Source organism: Miniopterus natalensis, chromosome 2 (assembly GCF_054644295.1).
Source record: "Miniopterus natalensis isolate mMinNat1 chromosome 2, mMinNat1.hap1, whole genome shotgun sequence".
In the NCBI taxonomy this organism is placed as follows: Eukaryota; Metazoa; Chordata; class Mammalia; order Chiroptera; family Miniopteridae; genus Miniopterus; species Miniopterus natalensis.
This window is the reverse complement of record NC_142082.1, coordinates 137,661,059-137,679,025: the sequence shown is the minus strand read 5'-3', so window position 1 is coordinate 137,679,025 and position 17,967 is coordinate 137,661,059. Positions and strand designations below refer to the sequence as shown.

Sequence of the window (17,967 nt, the reverse complement as noted above, 5' to 3'; positions counted from 1 at the left end):
TAGTAGAGTTTGGTGGAATCCAAACTGAACATTTGTGCAAAGTAAATGTTGACTAGTCCATTCATGTTAGAGAAATCTCTAGTCTCTAGTGATATACCCAAAGGGTATGTTTTATTTATTTTTAAAAATATATCTTTATTGATTTCAGAGAGAGGAAAGGAGGGGGGGAGAGAGAGAGCAACATCAATGATGAGAGAGTCATTGATCTGCTGCCTCCTGCACGCCCCGACTGGGGATCGAGCCCACAACCTGGGCATGCGCCCTGACCAGGAATCGAACCCGGATCGCCTGGATCCTAGGTTGATGCTCAACCACTGAGCCCAGCCGGGCTGTTTTATTTTTTTAAAAACTTATGTAAAAATATGAAAGGCTTTGTTATTAACAGTAACACAAGGACATACTAAGTAACATTAAAAGTGTCTGTAACTTGGATTGACTAAATCCAAGGGGTCAGTTTGCATCAATTTGGATTGAACCTCCCTCTAAAACATTGCTTGAGTCTGTCTGAGGAATAAATCCAGAGATCTACATTAGCAATAGGAGAACAACATGAGAACAACATAGGACTTCCAATTGGCTACAACAACAAAAACTCTGTCCTTATGTCAATTCATAAATAGAGTCTGCTGTGTTCTAGGCACCTTCCTAGGAGCTCCATAAGGGTAACAGAACCATAGTCATGTATTGTAAATATAGTGGTTCTTCCATGTCTGTCTAAGTGGAACAACTCCTAAAGTATTGTGTATTGTTCTAAATGTAATTTGTAAAGAGGGCCACTGACAAACCGCTGGGGTAGCTGAAAGAAATTGGTTAAGAAGACTGAGGGGAGACCCAATAGGTATCTCTGAATATCTGAAGGGCCGCCCAATGGAAAAAAAGGTCCTGTCTTGCTTCATAGGAAGTAAACAGGGAGTTCTAGAATAGCTAACACTTACTGAGTACTTAATATAAGTCAAGGCACTTTACATACAATATCTAATTGGTACAACATGGTGGGTATTATTTTCATAACCATTTGGCAGAGGAGAAAGCAGGCCTGAAGAGGATTAATCAGTTTGGTTCCACAACTAGTATGGAATGGAGCCAGGAATCTATTCAGGCAGTCTGACCCCCGACTTGGCATAAAAGAGTTCTAATGTAGAGCCATCCAACAATGGGACCCCTACTTTGCTGTAACTTGCTAGGAATAATACAGAGGAAATTTCCTCCAACCCTTTTGACCCTTCTATCTCAGAGTGAGCTGGGACCGGATTACCACATTCAATCCTATAGTTTACATATAAATGCAGATTGCAAATCTTCGCACTCTGGCTCACTTAGATACTTCCTCTAACAAATGGCTATCATTTTTCCTATTACCATTTATTGCTTATCACCACCAGGTGGCACCTGGGCAGCAGAATTGTCAATGGGCAGGGACCCACCCTGTTTACTGGCTCTGGTGCCTGCATTGCAGCTGCTGATTGTGTGGCTCCTGGGCCCCAGCTGGGAAGAGACCTTCCTAGCATGAATTTTTTGTGCTCCATATACAGTCTTCAGTAGGAGGGTCTGATAATCTAGATGGGGTGAAAATGGGGAAAGTTTGAAAAGGAACCTCCATAGGTAACCCTATCTCCCAGCATAAGGGAACCCTTTCCCCCTACTCCAGTGCTTGGCAAATTTCAGTTTATAAAGAGGTTTCCCTTTAAGGAGCTTCATCCATTTTTCTCCTATAGTTCTGCTTCATCAGTTGGGGAACAGATCACTCTAACCTCCTCCAAACTCCTTGAGCTCCTTTTCTATCTGCTTATCTCTCAGAATATGGAGAACATAGGAGGCAGGCAGAAAATTGTTCCTTAAACAGTTCTGCAAACTGAATGAAGCAGTCTAGATACTGTAAGCCTCAGAGAAGTAGAGAAAGGGAAGTGAGAAATTTTAAGATTGGGCAGGGTTAGGTTTTAAGCAGCTTTGATGAAACACAGCCTGATGAAATCTATGCCCTGCAGAGCCAGGTAAAATTTATCAGCTGAAGATCTAGTCTTGCCTCAATGATCAACCCTAGTTCCTCTGCTGCATCAAACAATAAAACAAGCTCTACAAATACTGCAGTAAACAGTAATCATTTTATGACCAACCCTTGCCTCCCGGGCTTCCAGTTAGTCCAGTTTTGTTCTGTTTCTTTTTTTAGAGAAAAATTTTTTTATTGATTTTAGAGGAGGAGAGAGAAAGAAACATTGATGTGAGAGATAAACTGATCTGTGCCTCCCATATGCACCCCAGCTGGGGATCAAATTGCAACGTGGGTATGTTTTCTGACTGGGAATCAAACCCACCACCTTTTGGTTCATGAAACAACACCCAACCAACTGAACCACAGCTGCCAGGGCCAACTAGTCTAATTTCTAAGTCCCCAGACAACTTCACCTTTTTTTTTTTTTTTTTTAAATATACCTTTATTGATTTGAGAGAGAGGAAGGGAGAGGGAGAAAGACAGAAACATCAATGATGAGAGAGGAGAGAGAGAGAAAGAGAAACATCAATGAGAGTAATCACTGATCAGCTGCCTCCTGCACGCTGGGGCGCTCAACCTGGGCATGTGCCCTGACTGGGAATCAACCGTGATATCCTAGACCCTAGGTTAATGCTCAGCCGCTGAGCCACGCCCGGCCAGGCAACTCCACCTCTTAAGTCCTGTTAACTAGTAACAGTGGTCATCAGTGTACCCTGCATTTTCCCCTTCCTCAACCTGTACAGTACAGCGTAGAACTGCACTAGCTCTACATCCGACTATCTCAAACCTTCCGACTCCAGCAAATGAGAAATGGAATCGTCTCTACTCTTGGTTTCTTATTTTCGTGTCCTAGCATTTGTCAGGGTCTGGAAATGTAATCATTTCTGTTGCAGCTGAGCGTGCCTGCCTCCTTTTTGGAGCCGAATTTAGTTTTAATCAGCCATCTATGTTAGAATGGACTCTTGGAGATTTCTAAAAAGAAATAAAGCCTCATTTCCTATTCACTCTGCTTTCTTTTCCCCCTCTTCCCTGAAGGGTGGATTATCTCAACTCTGTAATTCTCGGATTCTCCAGGTTTCTGTAGCGTCTGTCGATACACTGCAGAGACAAGCTAGAGGACTAGAGACAGGGTAGGCGGGGTAGGTCAAGGAACACTTTCATTCCAAATAGGGTAATTTCCTTTCCAGTTTTAAGGACGGCCAGGAACATATGGAAAGTGCTTAGGATATGAAAATTAGGGAAGCTGACAAATGAACATGTAGGAATCGCAAACCAAATCCAGCCAAACCGAATGGAGTGAAAGGGAATCCTAACCCTCCACAACCCCTCAACTTCGCAACGGCAGCTCGCTCTAAAAACCGAGAGCTCGGAGGAGCGGCTCTGCGTGACGCCGTACCACTGGCAGTCCAATCCCGCGTGGGGGAGCTCCTGGTCCCGCCTCTCCTGTTAAAATGGTCCACCATACCGCCTTCTCTTTTTGGCCAGTCCGATGCTGCTCTTTAGCTCGCTCTTCCTTTTCCCGCCATCTCAGGCCTCCCATTTTGGCACTCTGGTCCAATCCGGGAGGCCCTGCCTCCCCCGAACCCTCCCCCTTCCCGCGGAAGAGGGGCGGGGTCTCGATATTTTGACTCCACCTTGGTCTGTGCCGCGCAGACCTACCCGAGCCCTCAGAAATAAAAGGGCGTGGCTGGAGGTCCCCTCCCCCATTTGGGATTCACCGTTTGCTAGGTGGGGAGCTAGTTTTAAGACTAGGCAACCTCCAGAGCGGGTCGCTAGGTCCCGCGGGTCTTCCCAGAGGTGGCACCATGGAGCACGGTCCTGGAGACGGCTCCAGCCCCAGCCCCCAGGACCAGCCCTCTGCTCCCTCCGACCCCCCTGACCAGCCCCCCGCTGCGCACACAAAGCCGGACCTGAGTTCTGGAAACCAACCTGCCGGCCCAGGAGCGGCTGCTGAGGCCCTGGCGGTGCTGACTTCTTTCGGGCGGCGGTTGCTGGTGCTGGTGCCGGTGTACCTGGCCGGGGCAATGGGACTCAGCGTGGGTTTCGTGCTTTTCGGCCTCGCCCTCTACCTGGGCTGGCGCCGGGTCCGCGATGAGAAAGAACGGAGCCTTCGAGTAGCGCGGCGGCTGCTGGACGACGAGGAACGGCTCACGGCGGAAACACTCTACTTGAGCCATCGAGAGCTACCTGCCTGGGTGAGTGACCACTCTCAATCCGCAGTGCAAAATAGCCCCCTTCTAGTCCTTCAGCTCTAGGGCTCTCCATCCCTATCTCTAAAGTCCGCTCCCCACCTTGGGACAATGGGCCCCGCCCAGACTTTCCTCTCTAGACCCGCTAGCTGCCTTTCTCCACTATCCCCACCCCGCATCCCGCCCCTTGCCTGGCCGCACACCCAGATCCCAGATCCCTATCAGGACTTCTTCCCCTCCTCTTGGGCAGGAGCAATACTAACTCAGCCGTGCCTCTCCCTCCTAGCCAAGCCCCTACTCGCTTTTGGTGCCACTCATGCCTTTGCTGCTGCTGGGTATCCCCGTTCCCGCAGCCGCTTAGAGGGTTTCCTCCTCTCTCCTGTTCTCAAGACTCCTCCCTCCTCCCCATTCAAGGCTGTAAGGTTCTTCTCTCTTTTCCCGCTGGTATCCCCGGGGACCCGCTGGGACCCAGCCCCGGGAACACTGCTCAGCCAAGCCCCCTGCACCTGGCCAGACGCTCCGGCCATCGCCACCTTCCAGCCTCAGGCAGCCGGGCCGCAGCGCAGCGCCGGCGGCTGCTGGACTAAGGGCGGGGGTGCCAGGAAGGGGGGGTGCGAGTGCTGCAGTGCCCGCAGCCCACACTCCACAGCCCTGGCCCGCCCCACCCTTTTCCGGACTTTGAGCTGCGCTTGGTTGGGGCCCAGATCCTTATCTCTCTGCCCCTGTCCTTGCAGAGACAGAGACCGTTACCCAGTCCCTCCTTACTCTTCCCTACTTGTTCGTCCCAGCCGAGGTGCCAGTCTAGAGGGACACCAGCAGGAGAGAGAAATCAAAGTTGACACTAGAGAGAGGCAGCCATGCTTCCCAGGCCGAGGATGAGAAGGGAATGGGGAAGCAGTGGTCCCCTGGGACTTGTAGCCCAGGCAGCAACTGTCCTTTGTTCCTCCTACTCCTCAACATGGAAACTAATCTTCAGAAGCAACCACCCCATCTCCTCCCCCAATATAAAGCACAGGTGTCCTTTCCCTTAAAAGAAGTCACACTGATCAAAAGAAATAAAGGAAGAAAAAAAAATAATCCAAGGCCTAAATAGCTCTTCTGGTCCCTCCGAGCTGCTTCCCTTTTCACCTTCCTGGTATAGCAGTCCCAGTCAGAGAGGAGGGAAGGCTGCAAAAAGAACCAGGCCTTCTCCAATCCCAGAATTTCTTCCTCAGACTATGATTTGGCAGGACCTCCCCCTCCAGAAAGAATGTGCCCTTCTCACTCCTCCTCTTGCCCCAGCAGCTGTCATTTCACATCCCTGACTATCCACAAAGCAACTAAGTGTGGCCTACATCCCATGAGCTCCTCTTGTCAGAGAGACCTCAGTGCCCCCAAACTCTGGAAGAATGAAACCTGGGGACATCTCAGCCCCTCCCCCAACCCCTGGTTGTGAGGACACCCTGTCACACTTATGTTTCCTTTCCTCTGTGGGCTACCCAACCCCAGTGTCTTAGTAGGAAACCACAGGAGGAGTGTGTGCCCAGTACTATCTCTGCCTTCTCCACCTCCAGGTCAGCTTCCCAGATGTGGAAAAGGTTGAATGGCTAAATAAGGTAAGGGTTGATTGTCTTGATTTTATTTTTCACGAGGGGTGAATGGGGTTCCCTCTTCTTGCCAGATCTTCCACACTTAGTTCTAGCCCCAGCCTAGACTCCAGTGCTCTCTGTGGGGAGGATTCTGAAGGAACGACTTTAGAGGAGGGACTGGGCTCTTCTATGACTGGCTCTCTTTCCTCCCAGATTGTGGCCCAGATCTGGCCCTTCCTGGGACAGTATATGGAGAAGCTTTTGGCTGAAACTGTGGCCCCAGCTGTTAGAGGATCTAATCCCCATTTGCAAACATTTACATTTACCCGAGTGGAACTGGGTGAAAAGGTATGTGTATAAGAGAAGTGGAAGGAAGGGGAAAGTAACAGGGAAAGCAAGTGGCCCAGGGGGGCTGGAGATACTTCTCCCTTTCCCTTCCTCTCTCTCAAGAATTCATCTCTCTCTAGCCATTGCGCATCCTGGGAGTCAAAGTTCATCCTGGTCAGAACAAAGAACAGATCTTGCTGGACTTGAACATCAGGTAACACCATTCACCACTCTTCCCATTTCCCATTCAACAGGATCCTGGTCACTTCAGCCTAGTACTAACCTTTTTGTTCTCTTCCCCACCAACCCCCAGCTATGTAGGTGATATACAAATTGATGTGGAAGTGAAGAAATATTTCTGCAAAGCAGGAGTAAAGGGCATGCAGGTGGGGCAGATATCAGGGGGCCTCCATAGTAGGGAGCCTTTATCCTAAGTTTCCTCAGATATGGGGAAGTGGGAGGTTGGAAAAACCAAGACTTGGGAAGTGTGGGAGGGGAAAGGAGGCCTTTTCTGGGGAAAGGCTTTGATCTTCTCTTCTTTTCCCAGCTTCACGGTGTCTTGCGGGTGATTCTTGAGCCGCTCATAGGAGATGTTCCTATCGTGGGGGCTGTGTCGATGTTCTTTATTCGACGCCCGGTAAGGGGAAATGTTGAGGGATGGGGAAGCAGAGGATTGGGAGGGTGAGGGTCGCCAGGTATGGGGAATGGAGGAGGGAATTGACAAGGCTGAATTCTGACAACTGTTGGATGGATATGACCAGGCCACCATACATTCTGTTCTGATCCCCCTGCTCTTTTCTTCTAGACCCTAGATATCAACTGGACAGGGATGACCAACCTGCTGGATATCCCAGGCCTCAGGTATCAAGGACTTATTGAGCACCTGCCAAGTGTTCCAGCCTGGCTTGGTGGTTTAAGGGTTGCACAGCAGTAAAAGACGCAGTGGTGCCCTCCAGGAGCCTTGAGCCTAGTTGGGGAGATAAGACAAATACCCCTGAAAAGTACCATGCTGTGACTTTTCTTCTGTGGGGGAACAGGCATTTTGGTAGAGAATGAAGGAAGCTGCAGACTGTTCAACAGGGGCAAAAAGAGAAAGAAGAGCTGGGATGGCAGTGAAGAAGGGACAGAGCAGTAGGTGAGAAATTAGGGTAGAAGAGTAGCAAAAAAAAAAAAGTTTAAAGAAAGGACTTCTGGCTTTAGGCCTCTTGGTTGTGGGAAACATAGTTGGGGTAAGGGATATTATAAATTGAGGCCACCCTCACCTCCTTTTCTACTCCCTGATTCAGCTCACTCTCTGACACCATGATCATGGACTCCATCGCTGCCTTCCTTGTGTTGCCCAACCGATTATTGGTGCCCCTTGTGCCTGACCTTCATGATGTGGCCCAGTTACGTTCTCCTCTTCCCAGGGTATGGCCTCTCCCCATTAAGTAGATCCTTCTCTTAGGAACCCTGTGCTTGGCCCTTAGTTTTTCACTATCTGATTCCTACCCTCAGGGGATTATTCGGATTCACCTGCTGGCTGCTCGAGGGCTAAGCTCCAAGGACAAATATGTGAAGGGCCTGATTGAGGGCAAGTCAGACCCCTATGCACTTGTGCGAGTGGGCACCCAGGCATTCTGTAGTCGTGTCATCGATGAGGAACTCAACCCCCAATGGGGAGAGACTTATGAGGTGGGAGAGCTGAGGAGTGGGGCTGTGTGAAATGGGGAGGACTCGGAAGGTTGTGGGGGAAGATGCTGATTGGATAGTCCTCACAGCCATAGCCCATGAGACCCTGATTGCTCTCTGCTCTTCAGGTGATAGTACATGAGGTCCCAGGTCAGGAGATTGAGGTGGAGGTATTTGACAAGGATCCAGACAAAGATGACTTTCTGGGCAGGTGAGACTCTACTTATGTTACAATTCTAAAGCCCCAGTGCTAGCAGGGTCACAAAGGTAATTATAATCCTTTTCCAGGCCTGGGAATTGTGTATCATTTCCTTCCCAACCTCCCATCCCTCGCCCCCACCTCACACACAGGCACATGCATGTGTGCGCATGCACACATACACAATCCTCTCCTGAGTGTAAGGAGAAGGGAGTCTGAGATGTGTCAGTTATTTCTGGGTGGGTGAGTGGAGAGCCAGTGACATGCTACTAATTACAACACTCTCCTTTTTTCCCCTTTCACTGTCCCTCCTCCCCCAGAATGAAGCTGGATGTAGGGAAGGTGTTACAGGCTGGAGTACTGGATGATGTAAGTTAAGAGGAAGGTGGGGGGTGGTCTCACCCATTCAGCAGATAAAAGTTGCTACATTGGTAGGGAAGAGGCTGGGTGGCTGTCTGATCTCTACTGTACCTCATTTTCTTCTCCTTCCTTCAGTGGTTCCCTCTACAAGGTGGACAAGGCCAAGTTCACTTAAAGCTAGAATGGCTGTCACTTTTGCCAGATGCAGAAAAACTGGAGCAGGTAACCAACATGGAAGCGGGAGGATGGCAGGGGAGAGAAATAGGTATCTGGAAGTACAGGGGACTGCAGGGACTAAGGTCTAACTACTGTCACCCCTCCAGGTTCTACAGTGGAATCGAGGAGTCTCCTCTCGACCAGAGCCCCCATCAGCTGCCATCTTAGTTGTCTATCTGGATCGGGCCCAGGATCTTCCTGTGAGTATGGCTTCTGAGGGTGGGTGAACAGGGAGCCTTGGGCCTAGCATTCCTACACCTTCCCTTGCCCCCTCTCTGCTTTGCTCCAGAAGTTGCACCATGTAACACAAGGGTTCAAAGGAGGGTTTCAGAGCCACCTCAGGGAAAAGTTTATGATGAGAGTCTACCTTCCTTTACTGAAACAAAAACAAAAACACCCATAATAGTGACCTCTGAATTCTTCCCCCACAGCTGAAGAAGGGGAACAAGGAACCCAACCCCATGGTACAGCTGTCAATTCAGGATGTGACCCAGGAGAGCAAGGTGAGGGCCATGTATCATTGTGGGAAGTATCATTTGTGTGTTGGGGGAAGGGAGGACTGCTCTTGGGATGAAGTTTCCCCTTTGGAAAGCCTATTATGGCAAGGGCTTTCTTGAGAAACAGGAATGGCACTGTGGCATGTACCCTTTTTTAAAAAATTTATTGGGGCGACTTTGGTTAATAAAATTTGTGGCATATACCTTTAATCCTGCACATCCCCAGGCTGTCTACAACAACAACTGCCCAGTATGGGAGGAGGCCTTCCGGTTCTTCCTGCAAGACCCTCAAAGCCAGGAGCTTGATGTGCAGGTGAAATAATCATCTGTTCAGCCCCTTCCGAATACCCTGTTCTGCCTTCTCAGATCTGTATCATTTCTTCTCTCCATGTTCTCCTTTGATCTCTATTTTTAGTCCATCTATCTAGACTCTACCTCCTCTACTATCTCTACTGTTCCCCACATATCTAGAATCACTTTTTATAACTGAGAATTGTACACTTAAAATGAGTGATTTTATGGTATATAAATTATACCTGAGTAAAATTATTTTTTAAAAAGAGAAAAGAACAGCCTTGGCTGGTTTGGCTCAGTGCTTAGAGCATCTGCCCATGGATTAAAGGGTCCCGGGTTTGATTCTGACCAAGGACACATACCTCAGTTGTAGGCTCAATCCCCAGCCCCAGCAACCAATCGATGTATGTGTGTCTTTCTCTCCCCCTTCCACTCTCTCTGAAAAGCAATGGAAAAAATATCTTCGGGTGAGGATTAAAAAAGAAAAAAGAGAGAGAAAAGGACATATTGAGTACCTATTAGGTACCTAGTGTTTGTTTGTTTTTAATCCTTCCCTGAGGATATTTTTTCCATTGATTTTTTTTTTTTTTTTAAATATATCTTTATTGATTTCAGAGAGAGGAAAGGAGAGGGAGAGAGAGAGAAACATCAATGATGAGAGAGTCATTGATTGGCTGCAGCCTGCAACCTGGGCATGTGCCCAGACTGGGAATCGAACCCTGATTGCCTGGATCCTAGGTTGACGCTCAACTGCTGAGCCACGCCCGGCCGGGCTCCATTGATTTTTAGACAGAGTGGAAGAGAGGGAGGAGAGAGAGAGAAACAGAAACATCGACGTGAGAGACACATCAATTGGTTGCCTCCTGCATGTGCCCTGACCTGAGCCAGGGATTGAACCTGCAACCCAGGTACATGCCCTTGACTGGGAATCAAACCTGAAACCCTTTGGTGCATGGGCCAATGCTCTAACCACTGTGCAACACTGGCCAGGACATTTTTAATTTTTTTATTGACTGGGGATCGAACCCACAACTGTGGCAGTTCAGGACAATGCTCTAAGCAACTAAGTCACCTGGCCAGGGCTAGGTACCTAGTATTTTAAAGGTCATAGAAAAAGCATGAAACAGTACCTGCCTTCATGAAGCTTAACAGCTAATTTCATAGATAAGACACACATATATAAAACCATCCAAGAAGGATTAAATATTAACTAGTGGGAGTAAAACACCCATAGTATAGTGCTAAGGATGGCCAAAGAAAGGTACAGAGGCTGGAGTAACTGAAGATTTTGTGAAGGAAGTAGGATTTTATGTGGACCTTGAAAGATAAGTAGAATTTAAATAGGCAGAGAGGAGAATGAGAACTTTCCAGGTACTGGGAACAGAATGAGCACAGGCAGAAGGGACCGTGGAGTGAGCAAAAAGACTGAAAAGATGACCCAGAATAGAGAAAAGGGTCTGTAATTGGCACAGAGAGAATGAAGCTGCTGCCATATTAAGATTTCCCCAGGCCCGGCTGGGTGTGGCTCAGAGGTTGAGCATCGACCTAGGATCCAGGAGATCGCAGTGTGATTCCCGGTCGGGGCACATGCCTGGGTTGCTGGCTCCATCCCCAATCAGGGGTGTGCAGGATGCAGCTGATCAATGACTCTCTCTCGTCATTGATATTTCTAGCTCTCTCTCTCCCTCTGTCCTCCTCTCTCTGAAACCAATAAAGACATACTTTAATAAATAAATAAATAAATAAATAGGATTTCCCCAGGATGCCTCCCTCTTCCCTAACATCTCTTTGCAACATCTCCTTCTTCTGTACCTACAGGTGAAAGATGACTCTAGGGCACTGACTTTAGGGGCACTGACCCTGCCTCTGGCTCGCCTGCTGACTGCCTCTGAACTCACCCTGGACCAGTGGTTCCAGCTCAGCAGCTCTGGCCCAAACTCCAGGCTCTACATGAAACTGATTATGAGGGTATGGAGGTGGAGGAAGTGCTGAGGATGCAGAAGGGTCTTTTAGATTCCTTGGTATTACCAGTAAGGATGGGGGAATCCTCTAGGATTAAATGAGCTAGTATGTGTGGAAGCACCTAGCCGGCACACACAAAAATGTTTGTAGATCTAACTGGGGGAAGACATGGTGTATGAATAGGATGTGTGTGGAGGGAGCCCCACAGAGATGAGCCAGTCAAGATGGGGACCTGGTTTCCCCATTATAGCCCCTGCTCTACCCTCCAATCCACACCTACCTGCCTGCTGGTGGCTAGCTGCACTTCTTTGATTCTACAATCACACTACCCTTCCAGATCTTGTACTTGGATTCATCAGAAGTGCGCTTCCCCACTGTGCCTGGTACTGCTGGTGCTTCAGACCTGGACAATGAAAGTCCCCAGACAGGCAGCAGTGTGGATGCCCCACCTCGACCCTTTCACACTACTCCTGACAGTCATTTTGGGACTGAGGTGAGTGTATATCTGGAAAGGACTAGGGTCTGTTTGCCCACCCTACGTGTGCAAAGCCTGTTTCAGAGCTGGTTCTAATAGGTTTCTCTCTGACTGCCATTTGGTGCCTCTGTCTGTCCTGTTTGCAGAATGTTCTTCGGATCCATGTATTAGAGGCCCAGGACCTGATTGCCAAAGACCGTTTCTTGGGGGGATTGGTGAAGGGCAAGTCAGACCCCTATGTCAAACTAAAGCTGGCAGGACGAAGCTTCCGGAGCCGTGTTGTTCGGGAAGATCTCAATCCCCGCTGGAACGAGGTTTTTGAGGTCAGAACTGACTGGCTAGGACTCCTCCCAGTTCTGCCCCATGCTTCCCCCTATCTCTGAGAGTGGTCCACAAAAGCTATGGGGTTCAGTTGATTGGATGGAGGGGGTTCCAGTCATTTGGAGAAGAAAAGGAGAGAATCCCCTTTTGTCTGCACTATTTTCTCCCACTAGGTGATTGTCACATCAATTCCAGGCCAAGAGCTAGGGGTTGAGGTTTTTGACAAGGACCTGGACAAGGATGACTTTCTGGGCAGGTGAGAGGCTGGAGTCTAGCCAGGGACATAGGCTGAGCCTCTGTAGGCCTTGGAAGTCTGGCCTCAGGGAGACAAAAGCTTGGCTCTGACCACTGACCTCTTGGCTTAATCTTTCTCTTTCACAGGTGTAAAGTGAGTCTCACCGCAGTCCTAAACAGTGGCTTTCTTGATGAGGTGAGCATAGAATTAGAATCAACAATCCTTCCTGATCTTGACCCAAGGCTCATTCTCATAGTCTCTCTGTCCCCACACCTCCAAATTTTAACCCTGCCTACTACCACAGTGGCTGACCCTGGAGGATGTTCCATCTGGCCGCCTGCACTTGCGTCTGGAGCGACTGACCCCCCGTCCCACTGCTGCTGAGTTAGAGGAGGTAAGGAAGCTACAAGAGGAAGGAAGGGACCCCAGATGTGTCAAGATGAACACTTCTATCTGATTTTAAGGTATATACTAATACAGGATGTTAGTCACCACTCCTCAACCCCCTGTGTGTCTTCCCCCAGGTGCTGCAGGTGAACAGTTTGATCCAGACTCAGAAGAGTGCAGAACTGGCAGCAGCCCTGCTGTCCGTCTATGTGGAGCGGGCTGAGGACCTGCCGGTGAGATCTCCCCACGCCCCATAACTCCCTGGCCCTCCTTCCACCTCCCTCAGGTTTGGATGCTCCTGGTATATTTGGAATAACAGTAAATTCCAAATTCCTCTCTTTCCCAGGGTGGTGCTGGGGTGGGAAGAATTGTCTGTCCAAGGAGGGTGGTGGCTGTTAAGTGATAATGGGGACATGACCGCTGGCTATGGATACAATTTGGAGGGAGGATCTGCCTAACTTGCTCCCAATTTAAGACAACTTTTAATATTTGTATTAAATATTTAATATTTAACACACTATTCTCTTTTTAGCTCCGAAAAGGTACCAAGCCTCCCAGCCCTTACGCTTCTATCACTGTGGGAGATACTTCTCATAAAACTAAGGTATTACGAAATGCTGCAGGGATAAGAAAGGGAGGGATAAGAGGAGTAGAGAAGAGACTATCAACCACTGCTGATCACCCCTCATCTCCACCAGACTGTTTCCCAAACTTCAGCCCCCATCTGGGATGAGAGTGCCTCCTTTCTCATCAGGAAACCAAACACTGAGAGCCTGGAGTTGCAGGTACTATAAATTCATTCTACAAACATTTTGCAGATATCCATCATGGGCCAGGCACTGAATCAGGCACAGGGCATTTACGAGAGCAGTGCTCTAACCTCTGAGCTACAGAGCCTCTGTGCACAGGGCATTTAGAGATAAAAGATTTCTCATCTTTATGGAGCTCATACTCTCTTTTGGAAGAAAAATTATTTCCAGAGAATACTTCCAGACTGATAATTGCTGAAGTAAAAGGCACTGTGCGGGGGAAGGGGGGAAGATGGGTTCTAACTCAGACTAGGGGAAAAGGTGGAGGTAGTAAGAAATGCATCCTTGGATGTCCCCTGAATTTAAGAGTAAATAGTCTCTGACCAGGAAAAGATGATCAGGAAAACTCTCCAGTCTAAGAAAAGACTGGAGAAGAAAGCAAGCAAATTATAGATTAGAGAGGCAGGCAGGTGCAAGATCACAGGGGCTTTTGAATATTATGCTAAGAATTTGGATTTTATCCTAAAGGCATAGGGAAATATGTGAAGGAATGAGAGGTGACATATTCAGATTTCTAATTTAGGAAGATCATGCTGAGAGCAAGATAAAGAATGGACAGCACTGGAGCCAGCTAGATCAGTTAAGAGATTATTAGAGTAACTGAAGTAAGAAATGACAGAGGCTGGATGGTATTTGGTGATTATTTTTACATGGAGTGGGAGGAGGAACAAGGGACAGCCTAGATGCTAACTCCTGTTTTTTTAGCATGGGCGGCTGGAGAGACAAAGGTGCCTTTGACAACATAGGGAATGCACAAAGCAGGAGTTTTTGCATTTGAGATCTGAGAGAGACATCCAAGGGGAGACAGCCATCCAGAAGATAGATCTATGGCCTGTTATGATGTTCTTCCCTCTCCCTCTTAGAGCATCATGAGCAAGCAACAGGTAGCAGCAGCTGTCATCATGAGTGTGAGTGAGATCTCATAGGGCTTGTGTAGAGTGAAAAAAAGACAAAGGATGGACATGCTGGGCCCTGTAACAATGACGGGGCAGGTGGAGGAAGAAGAGCTCTTCAAAGGGCCTCAAGTATAGCCAGGGCAGGGGGATACTCACCAGGAAAGAGTGGGTTACAGATATTGAAAGGAGTATTTCAAAAGACAGGAAGTGGCCAGATGTTGCTGAGAGGTAAAGTTAGATTATTGAAAATTATTCATTGACTTTGAAAACTAGGTCACTGATTATTGCAGCAACTTCAGTGGGATAAATGGAGTAGAAACTAGATATCACTAGGTTGAAGGGTGAGCAAAATGTGAAGAGGTATGGGAGATAGGGACAGGAGAGGTGGAAGGTAATATAGGACTGCTCACTTCTTATGGAGTAGTCAGATACCTTTTAAAGTTAATAGAAGAATAAGTAGAGAATTACATGATTAGAAACCAATAGAATTTAAAATAATGTAACTAGCCCTGGCTGGTTTGGCTCAGTGGTTGGAGCTTCGGCCCATGGACCCACGGGTTAGGGGCATAAAAAGAAAAAAGTTAAGAAAATAAAATAATGTAACTGTTAACAACACTAGCAGAGGTAGATATGCAAATGAGCTCAATTCCTCATCTTGCATAGCAGAGAATCAATCAGTGGATACCAAAGTTGGCAAATCATGAAATAGAGATTTAGGCATATTAATTAGAATTATGTTAGAACAAAGGAAACTGGAAGGTTTTGAAGGTTAACATTTGGAGATAGTATAATCTACTCTGGTTAAGAAAGGAAAGGAAGTGATGAGACCTTTAACTGTTACCAGGGCTTCCCTGCCTTTCACAAAGAGGAGTCTCTCACCAAAACCACCTGAGTCCAAGCGTTTGGGCCTGGGACACTAGGATTAAATCCTTTATCTTTCAATCAGTGCTGTTGCTCCACAGGTTCGGGGTGAGGGGACTGGTACACTGGGCTCACTATCCCTGCCGCTCTCGGAGCTCCTTGGGGCTGATCAGCTCTGCATGGACCGCTGGTTTACACTCAGCAATGGTCAAGGGCAGGTGTTACTGAGAGCACAGCTCGGGGTGAGTACCAGATGGTTGGCAGGAGGGGAAGGGTTGGTGGGAACAGAGAGCTGCATCCTCATAGCAAGGTAGTGGAGCAGAACTCTGCCCAGCTCACAGCTTTCTTGCCCTCCTAGATCCTGGTGTCCCAGCACTCAGGAGTAGAAGCTCATAGCCACAGCCATAGCTACAGCTCCTCACCTCTGAGTGAAGAGCTAGAGATCTGGGAGGGACTGCCTCACACCACCTCCTCAGCCCCAGAGCTCCGGCAGCGCCTAACACATGGTGACAGGTAAAGGACTAGGATAGAAAGATGGGATGCAGTCAGGAATATAAAGGATGAGCCACAGTTTCCCTAGGCACTGCCTTCTCCCAGACCTATCTCCATCTCTCTACAGCCCCCTTGAGGCTCCAATCGGGCCTCTGGGCCAGGTGAGACTGACTGTTTGGTACTACAGTGAAGAACGGAAGCTGGTTAGCATCGTTCACAGTTGCCGGTGAGACTCCATCAATCAGATCCTCCGAGTTCTCTCCCTCCCCCTTGTGTTGCCTTATCACCTTCATCTTCCTGCTGCAGGTCCCTTAGACAGAATGGACGGGATCCCCCTGACCCCTATGTGTCACTGTTGCTGCTGCCAGACAAGAACCGGGGCACCAAGAGGAAGACCTCACAGAAGAAGAAGACCCTAAATCCTGAATTCAATGAACGGTCAGTCAGTGGGCATTCAGGTGGAAAGATGGCAGGCTTGAGAAGGATACCTGTCCCTAATACCCAGTCCCTCTCCAGGTTTGAGTGGGAACTTCCCCTGGATGAGGCCCTCCGGCGAAAGTTGGAAGTCTCTGTGAAGTCTAATTCCTCCTTCATGTCAAGAGAGCGTGAGCTGCTGGGGAAGGTAAGAGGGTGAGAATGGACAGAGCAAAGATGAGAGTTAGAAGCTGCTGGTATCAAGGCTGTAATCCCTATTAGGGAGGAAGCACCCCAGGTGACATTACTTGATAGGTAACCCAATCACCTCTGCACTGGTTTGGGACCAGCAAGTGTGATGATGAGACATGGTCTGTGGAGCTATGAAAATAACGTCTTGCCTTTACCATCCTCCAACACAGGTGCAATTGGACCTCGCTGAGACAGACCTTTCCCAGGGCGCAGCCCAGTGGTGAGTATCTGATGGTCCGGGGATGGGCCTAGATTTAAGTAGAAGAAATCCCAATTATGGGAAGGGGGAATAGTATGCAAACTGAGCTGAGAACCATTGATTCTCTGAAGTATAAAAGCTCTTAGATTGTGTCTCATATTTTCATATTGATTTTTTTAGAGAGTAGAAGGAAGGGAGGGGGAGAGAGAGAGAAAAACATCGATGTGAGACAGACACATCAATCAGCTGCCTCCCACATGCACCTCAACCAGGGTGGGGGATTGAACTTGCAACCCAGGCATGTGCCTTTGACTGAGAATCAAACCCACGACCATTTGGTGTGTATGCTGATGCTCCAACCATTGAGTCACACTGGCCAGGGCAAGAGTTAACTTTATACCTGAGTATTCTCTTTCTCCCACAGGTATGACCTCATGGATGACAAGGACAAAGGCAGCTCCTAAAATGAGGGGATTAACAGCTTCACTGCTGTCTCTCTGCCTGGCCTCTTGCTGCATCACCACCTCAATGTGATGAGCCAAAAGCTAGGGCCCGAGGGCAGAGCCTGCACCCCTCAGCCCTCTCAACCTCCCAGGCCCATGCTAGGGCCTTTGCCTCACCAAAGAGGGAAACCATATGTTACCCTTTCTTTACTGCACGGCCTTTATCCTTCTGGGCTCCTGGGGCAGGGACCTGAGCTGGCTATTTCCTGCTCTGCCTGCAAAGTCTCCTTTGCGCCCAACTCCTCAGGGCCTTCTGTACCTGTGCCTGGCCACTGGCAGCACTAGCAGTGGCATTAGCTTATGCCAAATACACTTTTGGAAAGACGTCTTTAATTGAAGGATCATCTTCTTCCCTATCGTAAACAGGAAGAGAAAGGAAAATACAAGGGTGGGAAAGCGGATAGGCTAACCACTCAAGCTCTGAGCCTCTTGGACCACTGCATGTAGCGAGTATAGAGCAACCCAGGCCCCCATGTCCATTTCTGTTTCCACTTTCCTCAAGCCTGTCCTGAAAATTGTACCTGCTATGATGACTGGGGCCAGCCAGTCTCCTGATTCACTCTGGGAATTGGGAACACTTGGATTCTACCCAAGCCTTTAAGTAGCCGGTATCACTCTTGGAGCCTCTAGCTGGTGCTGTGCAGAGGGCCTTGGAGGACTCAGAACAGCAGGTCCAATTTTTTGTTATATGCCTACTCTGTTAACTCACTGACTAGTCGGAATCTCTTCATTCTGCACCAGCTCTGCCAAGCACTGTATCTTACATTAAACATATTCAAACCAGCTGTGGCTCTTTTCCTTAAGGACAGGGAATCTACCCTACCTATCAGATGCTTATTTCAAGTGTCAA

The 17,967-nt window shown here is 48.5% G+C and overlaps 1 protein-coding gene across 2 annotated transcripts; it reads left to right on the top strand.

The window, feature by feature from the left end:
- The first annotated feature begins 3,708 nt into the window (after positions 1–3,708).
- On the top strand, positions 3,709–17,900 carry ESYT1 (extended synaptotagmin 1). Of its 2 annotated transcripts, XM_016224537.2 has the most exons (31): positions 3,711–4,185; positions 5,733–5,774; positions 5,961–6,095; positions 6,215–6,288; positions 6,388–6,460; positions 6,622–6,711; positions 6,880–6,935; positions 7,361–7,484; positions 7,572–7,748; positions 7,874–7,956; positions 8,265–8,313; positions 8,440–8,526; positions 8,628–8,720; positions 8,952–9,023; positions 9,244–9,330; positions 11,130–11,279; positions 11,611–11,766; positions 11,895–12,071; positions 12,243–12,325; positions 12,451–12,499; positions 12,609–12,698; positions 12,829–12,924; positions 13,224–13,295; positions 13,390–13,476; positions 15,359–15,499; positions 15,616–15,770; positions 15,877–15,975; positions 16,056–16,187; positions 16,266–16,371; positions 16,586–16,635; positions 17,039–17,900. In XM_016224537.2, the coding sequence occupies exons 1-31, from the start codon at positions 3,796–3,798 to the stop codon at positions 17,076–17,078; spliced, it is 3,315 nt and encodes a 1,104-aa protein (XP_016080023.1). In that variant the 5' UTR covers positions 3,711–3,795; the 3' UTR covers positions 17,079–17,900. The 2 variants fall into 2 exon arrangements, with proteins under 2 accessions (XP_016080024.1, XP_016080023.1); XM_016224538.2 differs by lacking the exon at positions 15,359–15,499 and having other exon boundaries at positions 3,709–4,185.
- The last annotated feature ends 67 nt before the right edge of the window (positions 17,901–17,967 follow it).